A 13,331-nucleotide genomic window follows, 5' to 3' on the forward strand; every position below is an offset into this window, starting at 1 on the left:
AGTTTGGACACACCTTCTAATTCCATGGTGTTTCCTGATGTTTATTTCTTTCTACATTGTAAAACAATGCTGAAGGCGGCTGAAATCCACAATAACGTCCTTTGAACAGTTGATATTGAGATATGTCTGCTACTGATGCTCTGTAAAGCCTTCATAACACCTCTAATCTGAGGTGCTGTTAATTGGTGATTTCTGAGGCTGGTGACTCTAAATGATCTTCTCCTCTGCAGCAGAGGTCAGTTTTGGTCTTGCTTTACTGGGATGGTCTTCATGTGAGCCAGTTTCATCATGGTGCTTGATGGGTTTTGCAAATGCACTTGACAATACTGTTCTTGCAAGAACTATTCCAGAACACCTGACCTTCGTGTCTTAAAATAACAACTAACAACTGTTTTTTTGTTGTCGTTACATATGGATTACTGAAGTCCATGTGTGTTATTCCATAGTTTTTTTCACACATTTTAAACTTAATCACAGATGAGACACAGGAAATGTGTTCAGGGGTAAATATATTACTCATAAACCCCTATAACCTTCCCTCACCCTGCAGGGCAAAACTCTCTCTCACACACACACAGAACTAGTGTTAAGGTTGTGTGTATTAACACACACTCAGGTGTTCACTCTCAGGAGTGATGTGTCTGACTCTGTTCTCCTGTGTGTGTGTGTGTCAGGATCATAACTATGGGGCTCGGCCGCCCCCGACGCCCCCCGCGTCTCCCCCGCCGTCAGTGTTGATGCGTCCGGGTGAGGGTGTGTTCGGGCAGGACGAGGCGTCCCGAGGCACCACGTTGAGCACGTCGGAGGACGGCAGCTACGGAGCAGACATCACGCGCTGCATCTGCGGCTTCACCCACGACGACGGCTACATGATCTGCTGCGACAAGTGCAGGTGAGGAGCACGCTTACACACACACACACACACACACACACACACACACAGCTACCCCAAAGACCAAGCAAAGGCCTGTGACTTCATCTACACACACACACACACACACACATACATACACACACACATAGTTTCAGTTATATAGTTTTTATCCATTTGTAGTCATGTTTAACGTTAAATAAATTATTTCATGACTCATTTGCACTATAGCAGCTGTTAACAGGTGTGTGTGTGTGTGTGTGTGTGTGTCAGTGTGTGGCAGCATATAGACTGTATGGGTATTGATCGGCAGCACATTCCTGAGACGTACCTGTGTGAACGCTGCCAGCCGCGCAGTCTCGACCGAGAGCGTGCCGTCGTGCTGCAGACCAGGAAGAGACAGAACATGTCCGGTGAGTCCTCTACACACACACACACATATCACATAGTTTCTGTGTATTAAAACCACCTGTATTGCAGAGGAGGTTGTGAACAGTACACTGTGTGTGTGTGTGTGTGTGTGTGTGTGTGTGTGTCAGATGGAGACACCAGTGCTACAGAGAGCGGAGATGAAGTTCCTCTGGAGCTCTACACCACGTTCCAGCACACGCCCAACAGCATCACGCTCACCACCGGCCGCCTCAGCAACAAGCAGAACGACAAGAAGCGTAAGAAGAGTGGAGAGAAGGAGCCGGCCCCGCCCGCCCGCGCCAAAAAGGTACACACACACACACACACACACAGACAGATGAAGGAGTGAGATGGGTTATGTCTTATTCTCTTCATGTCTCCTTTGTTCAGGCGTTTAGAGAAGGCTCCAGGAAGTCAAACAGAGTCAAGGTGAGTCGTGTGTGTGTGTGTGTGCATGCAAAATTCTTTTTGTTGGAATACGTTGCAGGCATGTGTTTGAGTGTTTATAGTTGTTGGGGTATCTTTTGTGTGTGTGTGTATTAATGTGTGTGTGTGTGTTTGTGTCAGGGCTCGGCTCCGGAGTGTGAGCCCATGGACTCCCCGTCTCTGTGGGAGAGTAAGGTGAAGTCGTGGATGGAGCGCTACGAGGAGGCCAGCACCAATCAGTACAGTGAGGACGTGCGAGTGCTGCTACGTGTCAAAGAGGCCCGTGACGGCAAAACACTCGCCTACAACACACACCCCGCTGCCTTCAAACCACCTGTAGAGGTATACACACACACACACACATACACACACACACACACACACACACTGGGTATGAGTCAGCATGTTGATTAGTTGTGTGTTTCTCAGAGTCATGTGCAGAAGAATAAACGTGTCCTGAAGGCGGTGAGGGATTTAGCGGCAGACTCTCTGCTAATCGAGTATAGGGGGAAGGTCATGCTCCGCCAGCAGTTTGAGGCTAACGGCTACTTCTTTAAGAGGTAAAGAGCTCTAGAAATATTTATTTATAATGTTATCAGTGTAAACGTGCGACAGGAAGTTTGTTGACGGAGTGTCGTGTCCCTGCAGGCCGTATCCATTCGTATTGTTTTACTCCAAGTTTGACGGTTTGGAGATGTGTGTGGACGCTCGCAGCTTTGGAAACGAAGCGCGGTTTATTCGCCGGTCCTGCACACCCAACGCAGAGGTGAGTGACCACAACCTGGAGCTTCTGCAGCATCTACAACTGAAATGAGTGTGTGAATGTTATTCCCTGTTCCTGTCTCAGGTGCGTCATGTGATCGAGGACGGCAATTTGCACTTGTACATCTACTCCCTGAGGTCCATACCCAAAGGCAGTGAGATCACCATCGGGTTCGACTATGACTACAGCAGCTGGTGAGTACACACACACACACACACCCCAACATTAGAAAAAAAGAATCATTTTGTGCACCCTCTTTGACAGTCATCTGTGTGTGTGTGTGTGTAGTAAATATAAGGTGGACTGTGCGTGTGTAAGAGGGAATCAGGAATGTCCTGTTCTTAAACACAACCTGGAACCCACGGAGAACCTGGGTTCTGCTACACGGCGCAGAGGAAGGAAAGATAAAGAGCCGGCGATTCGGGACGAAGCCGGACAGAACCAGAACCTCACCCTGGACTGTGACGGACCTAAGGGCAAAACGAACAACGACAGCAAACAGAGGAAGCTGTCTCCTCTACGGGTGTCCATCTCTAACAACCAGGTAAAGTTAACACACACACACACACACACACTGTGTAATCACATAGACATTTACTTTCCATTTATTCTTACACTTTACACATCTTTTTTTTTACATTTGTTTAATTATCATGTTGCCAGCCATTTTGTTCTCCATTCTCCTCCTCTCTCCATCCTCCCCATCTCTTCATTCTCCTCCTCTCTCCGTCCTCCCCATCTCTCCATTCTCCTCCTCTCTCCGTCCTCCCCATCTCTCCATTCTCCTCCTCTCTCCATCCTCCCCATCTCTCCATTCTCCTCCCTCTTTCCTCAGCTCTCTAATACATTACCTCTCTGCATGAGTGACACAGTACTCTATCCTGTCTGCTTTGTGGTATTTACACACTCAGGTTACACTTTTAGTTACCTAGGAAGTGATACACCCAATCGCTGAGCTTATTTATACTGGGTCACTCTCTCAGGTAGTTATTTATACTGGGTCACTCTCTCAGGTAGTTATTTATACTGGGTCACTCTCTCCTGGTAGTTATTTATACTGGGTCACTCTCTCAGGTAGTTATTTATACTGGGTCACTCTCTCAGGTAGTTATTTATCCTGGGTCACTCTCTCCTGGTAGTTATTTATACTGGGTCACTCTCTCAGGTAGTTATTTATCCTGGGTCACTCTCTCCTGGTAGTTATTTATACTGGGTCACTCTCTCAGGTAGTTATTTATCCTGGGTCACTCTCTCAGGTAGTTATTTATCCTGGGTCACTCTCTCAGGTAGTTATTTATCCTTGGTCACTCTCTCCTGGTAGTTATTTATCCTGGGTCACTCTCTCCTGGTAGTTATTTATACTGGGTCACTCTCTCCTGGTAGTTATTTATACTGGGTCACTCTCTCAGGTAATTATTTATCCTGGGTCACTCTCTCCTGGTAGTTATTTATACTGGATCACTCTCTCCTGGTAGTTATTTATACTGGGTCACTCTCTCAGGTACTTATTTATCCTGGGTCACTCTCTCCTGGTAGTTATTTATACTGAGTCACTCTCTCCTGGTAGTTATTTATACTGGGTCACTCTCTCCTGGTAGTTATTTATACTGGGTCACTCTCTCCTGGTAGTTATTTATACTGGGTCACTCTCTCCTGGTAGTTATTTATACTGAGTCACTCTCTCAGGTAGTTATTTATCCTGGGTCACTCTCTCAGGTAGTTATTTATACTGGGTCACTCTCTCAGGTAGTTATTTATACTGGATCACTCTCTCAGGTAGTTATTTATACTGGATCACTCTCTCAGGTAGTTATTTATCCTGGGTCACTCTCTCCTGGTAGTTATTTATACTGGGTCACTCTCTCCTGGTAGTTATTTATACTGGGTCACTCTCTCAGGTAGTTATTTATCCTGGGTCACTCTCTCCTGGTAGTTATTTATACTGGGTCACTCTCTCAGGTAGTTATTTATACTGGATCACTCTCTCAGGTAGTTATTTATACTGGATCACTCTCTCAGGTAGTTATTTATACTGGGTCACTCTCTCAGGTAGTTATTTATCCTTGGTCACTCTCTCCTGGTAGTTATTTATACTGGGTCACTCTCTCAGGTAGTTATTTATCCTGGGTCACTCTCTCCTGGTAGTTATTTATCCTGGGTCACTCTCTCCTGGTAGTTATTTATACTGAGTCACTCTCTCCTGGTAGTTATTTATACTGGGTCACTCTCTCCTGGTAGTTATTTATCCTGGGTCACTCTCTCCTGGTAGTTATTTATCCTGGGTCACTCTCTCCTGGTAGTTATTTATCCTGGGTCACTCTCTCCTGGTAGTTATTTATCCTGGGTCACTCTCTCCTGGTAGTTATTTATCCTGGGTCACTCTCTCCTGGTAGTTATTTATACTGGGTCACTCTCTCAGGTAGTTATTTATCCTTGGTCACTCTCTCCTGGTAGTTATTTATACTGGGTCACTCTCTCAGGTAGTTATTTATACTGGGTCACTCTCTCCTGGTAGTTATTTATCCTGGGTCACTCTCTCAGGTAGTTATTTATACTGGGTCACTCTCTCCTGGTAGTTATTTATACTGGGTCACTCTCTCAGGTAGTTATTTATACTGGGTCACTCTCTCAGGTAGTTATTTATACTGGGTCACTCTCTCCTGGTAGTTATTTATCCTGGGTCACTCTCTCAGGTAGTTATTTATACTGGGTCACTCTCTCAGGTAGTTATTTATCCTGGGTCACTCTCTCCTGGTAGTTATTTATACTGGGTCACTCTCTCCTGGTAGTTATTTATACTGAGTCACTCTCTCCTGGTAGTTATTTATACTGGGTCACTCTCTCAGGTAGTTATTTATCCTGGGTCACTCTCTCCTGGTAGTTATTTATCCTGGTGTAGTTTATTTCTTTAAACAGTTTTTGAGGTTTGTGTTCTGTCATTTCTCTGGATTTTATTGTTTATTATTTTACTTTGCACTCTCCTCTAGTGTGAATTATTTTCCCAGACAGTAATTTAACCCAGGATAATTTATCAGAGATCTTTTGGTAACACAGTTAAACGAGGTGTTTGGCAAATTGACTGTTATGTGGATGTGAAGGAAGATCACCTGCAGCAGCAGTGATGTCGAAATGCGACAGCAGCCACCACTCACTCGCTTCACTGATCAGTGCACACACACACACACAGACACACACACACACAGACACACACACAGACACACACACACACAGACACACACACACACAGAGTATTAAATATTACAGATTTAAACGTCATTCATTACTGCTTGTACTGTGTTTCAGTAATGAGCTTTATCAGGAACACATTCCTGATACCTTTTACACTATTATTTAAACAAACAATGATTTAAAAAAAAAAATAATGATAAACCTTCTACATTTTCCCCTTTTTTAAAAGACGTACATCTTCACTTACAGATTTAAAAAAAAAAGTAGTTCTTAAAATATCAACGTCTTAATATAGGTAATGATGGAGGAAGAAAAATCAAGAAATCCATAAAAATTGGACGGAAACAAAACAAATTTAGCAGTAAAACATGGATAAAAAAACAAAATGTCACTTAATACCAGTAAACAAAACATATTAACATAAATGCAAATATATCTAAAATATATAATTATAAAAATAAGATTATTTGATACTAATGCTAAAAAGTATTATGAATGAAAATACATCAAATAAAAAAAAGGAAAATTTAATAAAGAGGGAAAATAAAAATAATCTTTTAATACTATAGAATTAAGCTGAAAATTAAATTAGAAAAATATAAGTATAATGGGTTGATAATGTTCAATATATTAAATAAGAGAAGACAAAAATAAATAACAAATCGCAGAAAATTTTCTTCTGTGCTCCTTTTTTTGGAGAAGAACCGTAAAAAAACGAGTAAGGCGGGCGGACGCTTGACCCTGAACGGCGAGCCGGTCAGAGCTGGGTCTCGCTGCTCGCTGTCTCCCCATCGTTCCTCCTCCTCTCTTTCTCTCTCCCCCTGTGTCATCCCTCTCTCCCGGTGCTGAATGAAGGCAGAGGATGAATAAGGCCCCTCTCCCCCTCTTACAGGATCCTGAGTTAATTGAGGATCTAGAAGAGAAAACCTCCGTTAGCAATGACGTAGAGATGGAGACAGAGGAGCACATGGCAGAGAGGAGGAGGAAGATGGTAAGTGTGCGTGTGCCGCCGGGGTGGACGCTGGTGTCGCCGCGGTGCTCGCTCGCCCCCTCCCTCGCTCACGGTTTCCACGGAAACTCTGCTGCAACCCCGCCCCCTCCCTTCCCTCTTTCGCAGGCATTTCTTTTGCCCTGTGGGTGTGTGTTGAGGTATGTGTGTGTGACTGAGTCTTTACTGCCACCTGCTGCCTCGCTGGTGCTTCTTCCTCTGCTTAACCCTGATCAGTTGTGCCATAGTCCAGATTTTTTTCCCCCTTTCACATTCCACCTTACCTCAGTGGTCACTTTTATTCTTCTCCTTGGCTTTTTTCTTCCTAAGGTTTTTTATTTTAATTTATTTTGGGAACACCTCCTTGTGCATAACTCATTCTCATTCTCAACATATATTGAATTTTCTCTCATAATTGGGTTCAAATAATCAGGGATTGGATTTGGGATTGATGAGCCTCGCCTTGTTTTAGTGTCCACTCGAAATTCAAGATTACCACCAGAATCGGCCATTAAATGGGAGTCAGTGTTTGGGTAATTTAATTTAATTTAAGTGTCGTGATAAACCTGTTCCTGGATGGTGCCATGGAGCTATCAGAAGTCATCATAGGGCAAAGCTCTGGAAGAGTCAGGGTGTGGTTATTAAAAACAAATCATTAAGAAAATGGAAAGAATATGGAGTCTCCTCGATTCTGTCCACCAGTTTAGAGTGACTGAGTATAGAGGCGGAGAAGCAACCAGACGGCTAACTCTGATCGTGAGGATGATGATCTCAGGAGGCTTTGTGACATAAGTTCCAGCTTGTCACACTACATCAGGTGGAAAAGGTCTCAAACATCTACAGAAATGACTGAAGTGCTATCAGAAATCTCTTGGATCCTTTCTTCAAACACCTGTGTCCTTTTATCTCAAAGCAGCGATCAGCCTCAGAAGAACCAACCATGATCCTTCCTCAGAGACTCGCAAAGCCTCCTGATCTTTCCAAAAAAGAAAAGGAGAAAGTGACCTGCGCTACACAGTAAACACCCCCCGAGTGTTTGAACACATCAGTGAATGATGGCAGTGTTTGTTGGTTATTTCAGGCACTGAATCTGTCCAGGTTTAATCCTTCCTGTTGAGATCCCTCTCACAGTTGTTCAAACTGCTCAAAGCCTGCTATTCTGATACCATGAGGTCACACACATCTCTTTCTCTCTCTCTCTCTCTCTCTCTCTCTCTCTCTGTCCCAGCTGTCACATTGCATTGCTGAGTCATACAGTCAGGATGCTGTAGTGTTGCTCAGCTACTAATGATGGAGAAAACACAATAACCCTGAGAACCACCGCTGCTTCCATCCCGTTCCTCCTGCATTCCCCTGTCGCTAATTCTCCTCGGTTAGATGACATGGTTAGTGATGTTTCTGTAGCTGAGGATCAGGTCCATATCAGGAGCACAGTGCAACATTTAAGGCTTTGCTCCAGGTTTGTAAAGCAGAACAAAATACACTGTCTGTATTTCATTGTGTCGCTGCTGACATCTTAGAACGAGCTAGTTAGCAAGCTGGCTCACTAGCAGACTAGCTAAATGTTAGCCTTAATCTACACCGCTTCATCTGTGTTTTTGAATCAGAATCTTCTGCTAACCCTGCCCCCCTCTAAGCCACACCCATTTCAGCACTCCTGTATAAATAAATGTTGATATCTGGTTTCCTCTCAAGTCTTCATTCCTAAGCCTGTTTTGATTCTAAAGTCTCCGTCTGTAAATGGAATCTGAAATCATAAATGTGTCCAAGGTGATGAAAACTTGGTCAAAAGACAGAGGCTGAGCTTTTTCGAGTTGTTGTTGAGTCGCGGACTGACGCGTCCTGGATGTTTGTTTGTTCAGGATCAGAAAGTCTACTTGAACTGTTCAGAGGAAGACGAGCAAAGACCCCATACTTCATATCACAAGAGGGAACGTTAGTTTGTTGGCCCCTAAAATGATTTTCTAAAACGCTCTGATTCTATCTTGCCCTGATGTTCTCTGCCCTTTCTCTGCTGCTGGTCTCCTGCCTCTACGACTACGATAGCACATCCTCCTTAACCCACTCTCGCTTTGTCTTGATGTTTTTAGACGCGTGAGGAGAGGAAGATGGAGGCCATCCTGCAGGCGTTTGCTCGCATGGAGAAGAGGGAGAAAAGGAGGGAGCAAGCTCTGGAAAGAATCGGCACCAAGGGAGAAATGGGAACTCGGAGTGAAATTAAAGAAGAACCTCCTGCTACTCCGGAGGTCGAGTCACCTGCTACGGTAGGCAAGATATTTCTATTTCCTTTGAGGATTCTGTATTATTTGGATTTTTCTGATATGAGGTTGTGTTTTTTTTTTTTATGTTTAGCCGTTGTTAGAGCCGGTGAAGGAGGAGGCAGCTCAGAAGGCAGCGAAGGTCAGCCGGAACAAGCAGAGGAAGAGCTTCTCTCGGAACCGAACACACATCGGGCAGCAGAGACGGCGGACACGCACGGCCAGCGCCTGCTCAGACCCGCCGCCGGCGTCCCCCGGGGACACTCTCGAAACCCAGCTAATGGCTGAAACGCAGGACGGGGAGACGGGAGTGGTGCCTGAGGCTGAAGCCCCGCCTACTCACTCCCCAGACGACACTGCCAGCCCACCTCACGCCTCACCTGGGCACAAGTATCCCAAAACGAAAAAGGTAAAACAGAACCCTCTCTGTACACTACTGCCATTACTACTGCCTCTCAGTCTGAAGAGCCTCTGTCTTTATTGAGCTACTCATTAACACTAATTAAATTATTTTAGCCCTGATGCACATACCATTGCAGTGATCTGGTAAATGTCATTATTGTTAACCAGATGTCCAGAGATTTTCTTGTTGGCTCCATCCTCAGACCAAAGGTGTGTCACTGATTACAATAACAAGGCGATTGGACTGATATAGTGAAAGTTCACCAGATCTCTGGACAGTGTTTGGTCACACTGTTTGGTTATCATTGGCACAATCTTCTGCTAACCTTTGGGTTGATGTTCTCATTGGTTTCCAGAATGTCAAAGACCCCCCTAGACAAAGACTGGCTCAGACAGTGTTACCCTGGTCTTTGGATAATATGACCTAACCACATCATCATAATCGTCACTGTTGGCCCGAGCTTCAGGTCACATTGTTGTCCTGATCTCAAAATGAAGCTTGGGTTAACATCAGCAGTTGTTTCCTCATCTAAAGACAATGTTAGACTCTATGATCTCTGGATAATGATGATGGACTCAATATAATTGTTCTTGTCCAGATCTTTAACAGTGTTTGGTCATCTCTGACATTGTTGACTTGACCCCTGAACAATATTTGGGTCAACATTGATGACATCCTCTCATATGATCCAATCTCTGGATCAAAGTTGGTTCAACAGTGACAGTGACCCCAGTGGATGATGATTAGATCAACATAGTGCTGCCCTGATCTGGGCAATTTGAGCTAGTATCATTATCATTGGCCTGACCTTCAAAGTGGTCCTTATGACAACATTCAGGATAAGGACAGTACTGGGGCCACAAACTGGATTGTTGACCAGATCTCCAGCAGTGTCTGGGTCAGCACTGTTGATAACTGACCAACATGTGATTTAACAGTGAGTTGTTGACACAACCTCTAGACAGGACTGGTCAAGAAATCAGAACTCTGATTTCTGATTGGATCAATCCCTGTCTTGTCTTAAAGTTAGGGTCAGCATCAACATCTGGAAAACTCTTGACCATTTGGGGTCAAAGTCAGGTTTCTTGGCTTGATCTCAGAATGGCATTTGGACCAGCGCTGACATTGTTGACCTAATATCAGTCTGGCCCTGTTCTTGTCAATGTAGGCACTGTTGACCCAATACCTACAGGGTCAGAGTTAATATTGTTGCTCTGATGGCTTGATCCCTGGATGATGTTCAGGTGTATATACATTGCCATGGTTGACCAAATCTCTGGGTAGTGTTCAAACTGTGTTATCCTTAAACCTGGTAGTTTCACTACCAACGTCTGTATGAACTTTCCAGTCTCATTTATCAGTTATTCTCTCTCTGTTTTTCTCCTTGACTTTTTTTTTTTTTTAAACTGTCGTCTCATCTCCATCTCTCCTTCACAGCACTTAGTGACCGAGTGGCTGAGCGTGGAGAAGCAGGAGCAGAGAGTGTTAATGCGCAGTCCCGAGCCTGTTCCTGACCGGCCGCTGAGGATCAGCACTGATCCTGAAGTTTTAGCCACGCAGCTCAACTCTCTGCCCGGGATGGCCTGCAGTCCGCACGTCTACAGCACGCCCAAGCACTACGTCCGCTTTTCCTCTCCGTTCCTGGCCAATCGCAGCCCCAGCACTCCTGCCGTGCCTGCTGCTCGCCGACGCTCACGTGAACTCTCCGATACTCCGCCTACCTCTGGATCCTGCAAAAAGGTTCGTCGGTCTCCTCTCACTGCCTCAGAGACCATGGTTATAGTTAGCGAGTTTTTGGGGTCCAAGCACCAAAGTGGAGCAGTATATAGTACATTTATATTAAAGTACCTTTGTTTTTCTGTGGATATGTAAATAATAATAAAATGTATTTTTAGTAAAATTATAGAGAGCTGTTTTATGAACTATTTAAATCTAACCCTGATATGTTACATGTGTTATGTGTGTAGCGTTGGTTGAAGCAGGCTTTAGAGGAGGAAGGCAGTCTGAGTCCAGGTGGACGAACCCTGCTGATGCCCGCTGAAGGGCCGCTGACCCCACCAATCAACGGAGACACCGACAGCCCCATCTCGCTTAACGGCACCTGCCCAGGTAACACACACCTCATACACCAGGGGGCAGTAGAGGCAACAGTGTGTAGAAACAGTCTAATGCAGAAACGCTGATTTAGTTTTCCGTTCTTTCTGTGTTTTAAATTTTAGTTTTGTAATTTCTGTGTTCTTTTGTTTCTTTATTTTATAGTGTATAGTCTTTTTTTTTCTTCATCTTTTTGTGTGCTTCTTAAATAAAAATTTCTATTTTTCTTACTCTGTATTACTTCTTGTATTATCTTCTGTGGTTTCTATTTCCTATGTACTTTATTTGTTTGTTGTTTATTTGTGTTCTTACTGTACAGCATTTTGATTATTTATGATTATTATTATTATAATAATATGATGTTTAATGATACTGGTGTGTGTGTGTGGTCAGAATTGCCCACGCCGTTGAAGAAAAGGCGTTTGTGTACTGTGGACTCGTGTGTGTCGGAGTCGTCCACTCCGTACGCCTCACCGTGTGCTACGCCGACGCGAGCCGAACCCTCTGACGCCCCGCTAACACCTCAGCTCCTGAACACACCTCCAGAACCTTCCACACCCACACACCCCTCCCAGAACTCAGCACACACTGCGCCACAAGAGGTAAACACACACAGATACACACACCAGGGCACTGATTAAACTACTTTAGAATAGTTTGTAATGTTTATTTGTAATAGACTCAGCCATTAGTTCTGTCCATGTCGATATTATTCATGGAAATGAAGATCATGGAGTATTAATGGTCTGCACATCCACAGAGCGAGTCGCCGATAGACAGCTCACCGGAGGCTAGCCGAAGACCCAGCACACAAGAGGTCAGCTTAAATCTTTCTTTACATTTTTCACTAAGTACCGGTCACCACACGCTCCTCAGTCACGTGACCTTTACCTCTCTTCTCCTCAGGTCGATCGCGCACCCTCGCTTTTGGCTTCTCCTATTAGGAAGCTTCCTGAAACTGTACCTCAGGAGTCTCAAAGCCCCGTCCCTTCGTTACCCGAGCCCCATGAGGCACCTTTAGACGAGGGTACTGAGGGAGAAGGCACTACAGAGGCGCCGTCCGCATCATACCACGCCTGGATCAAGAGCCCAGAGCGAGGCGGCCTTTCCTTCTCACCTATTAACTCCAACCTGAGGGACCTGACGCCGTCTCACACTCTGGACATGGGGGCATTCAGCGAGGCCGTGTCCTATTACCCCTGCACAGAGGAGGGAGGGAACACGGCCTTCACTCGTTCGCTTAGCGGGGACGCCTCAGAGGGAGCAGGCATGGCTCAGAATCCACCACAGAAGAAGAAGGTGAGGTCCTGAGGTCCGACTTGCATTAAAACACTGACCAGTACCATGTGAAGGTCTACGTCATCATCTCTCTCTCTCTCTCTCTCTCTCAGGTGTCTCTACTGGAATACAGGAAGCGGCAGCGTGAAGCCCGACGCAGCGGAGGCTCCAAGATCGAATGCAGCTCTCCGCTTTCAACAGCGCCCCCGGTGGACGTCTTCCCTGTTGCCGTGGAAACACCGCCTGATTCCGTCGTTCCTGTGGTTACGCTGGGCTCCAGGACTCCGCAATCTAGCGAGGATCCAGACACACCCCAACAGGGAGAAAAAGAGGGAGGAGACGGACAGTGGTACAGTCCAGCGCCTGTGACCTCAGTGGTTTTATTATTATAGCTGATATTTTATATTTCTGAGTGTTTATTTCTGGTGTTGGTGTTTAGGGTGTCGTCAACCTCAGTGGAACAGGCCAGAGAGCGTGGATACCACAGAGCCCTGCTGCTCAGTGACCACCGCAAAGACACAGGTCAGACACACACACACACACACACTGTCCCTCTAACACACACTGCATGTGTACCTCTCTTATAATTAGTATGCCGTCTGATTTTTATTTATTTATTAATGTCTGTCTATCTGTTGAAGCCCCCCCCC

The 13,331-nt window shown here is 45.2% G+C and overlaps 1 protein-coding gene across 3 annotated transcripts in view; it reads left to right on the top strand.

Moving 5' to 3' along the window:
* kmt2e (lysine (K)-specific methyltransferase 2E) overlaps positions 1 to 13,331 on the top strand; it is a 50,099-nt gene that overhangs the window by 25,861 nt on the left and 10,907 nt on the right. For 2 of the 3 annotated variants that reach the window (XM_058417139.1, XM_058417141.1), the window contains 19 exons: positions 675 to 892; positions 1,145 to 1,284; positions 1,411 to 1,589; positions 1,673 to 1,711; positions 1,850 to 2,050; positions 2,138 to 2,268; positions 2,357 to 2,474; positions 2,556 to 2,665; positions 2,760 to 3,015; positions 6,553 to 6,651; positions 8,739 to 8,912; positions 9,001 to 9,315; positions 10,747 to 11,049; positions 11,277 to 11,418; positions 11,797 to 12,005; positions 12,164 to 12,220; positions 12,310 to 12,702; positions 12,795 to 13,030; positions 13,121 to 13,203. In XM_058417139.1, coding sequence (XP_058273122.1) covers positions 675 to 892; positions 1,145 to 1,284; positions 1,411 to 1,589; positions 1,673 to 1,711; positions 1,850 to 2,050; positions 2,138 to 2,268; positions 2,357 to 2,474; positions 2,556 to 2,665; positions 2,760 to 3,015; positions 6,553 to 6,651; positions 8,739 to 8,912; positions 9,001 to 9,315; positions 10,747 to 11,049; positions 11,277 to 11,418; positions 11,797 to 12,005; positions 12,164 to 12,220; positions 12,310 to 12,702; positions 12,795 to 13,030; positions 13,121 to 13,203 — 3,403 coding nt within the window. The remainder of the gene's footprint in view (positions 1 to 674; positions 893 to 1,144; positions 1,285 to 1,410; positions 1,590 to 1,672; positions 1,712 to 1,849; positions 2,051 to 2,137; positions 2,269 to 2,356; positions 2,475 to 2,555; positions 2,666 to 2,759; positions 3,016 to 6,552; positions 6,652 to 8,738; positions 8,913 to 9,000; positions 9,316 to 10,746; positions 11,050 to 11,276; positions 11,419 to 11,796; positions 12,006 to 12,163; positions 12,221 to 12,309; positions 12,703 to 12,794; positions 13,031 to 13,120; positions 13,204 to 13,331) is intronic. The other variant, XM_058417140.1, reaches the window with a different exon arrangement.

This window comes from Hemibagrus wyckioides, linkage group LG19 (assembly GCF_019097595.1).
Source record: "Hemibagrus wyckioides isolate EC202008001 linkage group LG19, SWU_Hwy_1.0, whole genome shotgun sequence".
Classification (NCBI taxonomy): domain Eukaryota; kingdom Metazoa; phylum Chordata; class Actinopteri; order Siluriformes; family Bagridae; genus Hemibagrus; species Hemibagrus wyckioides.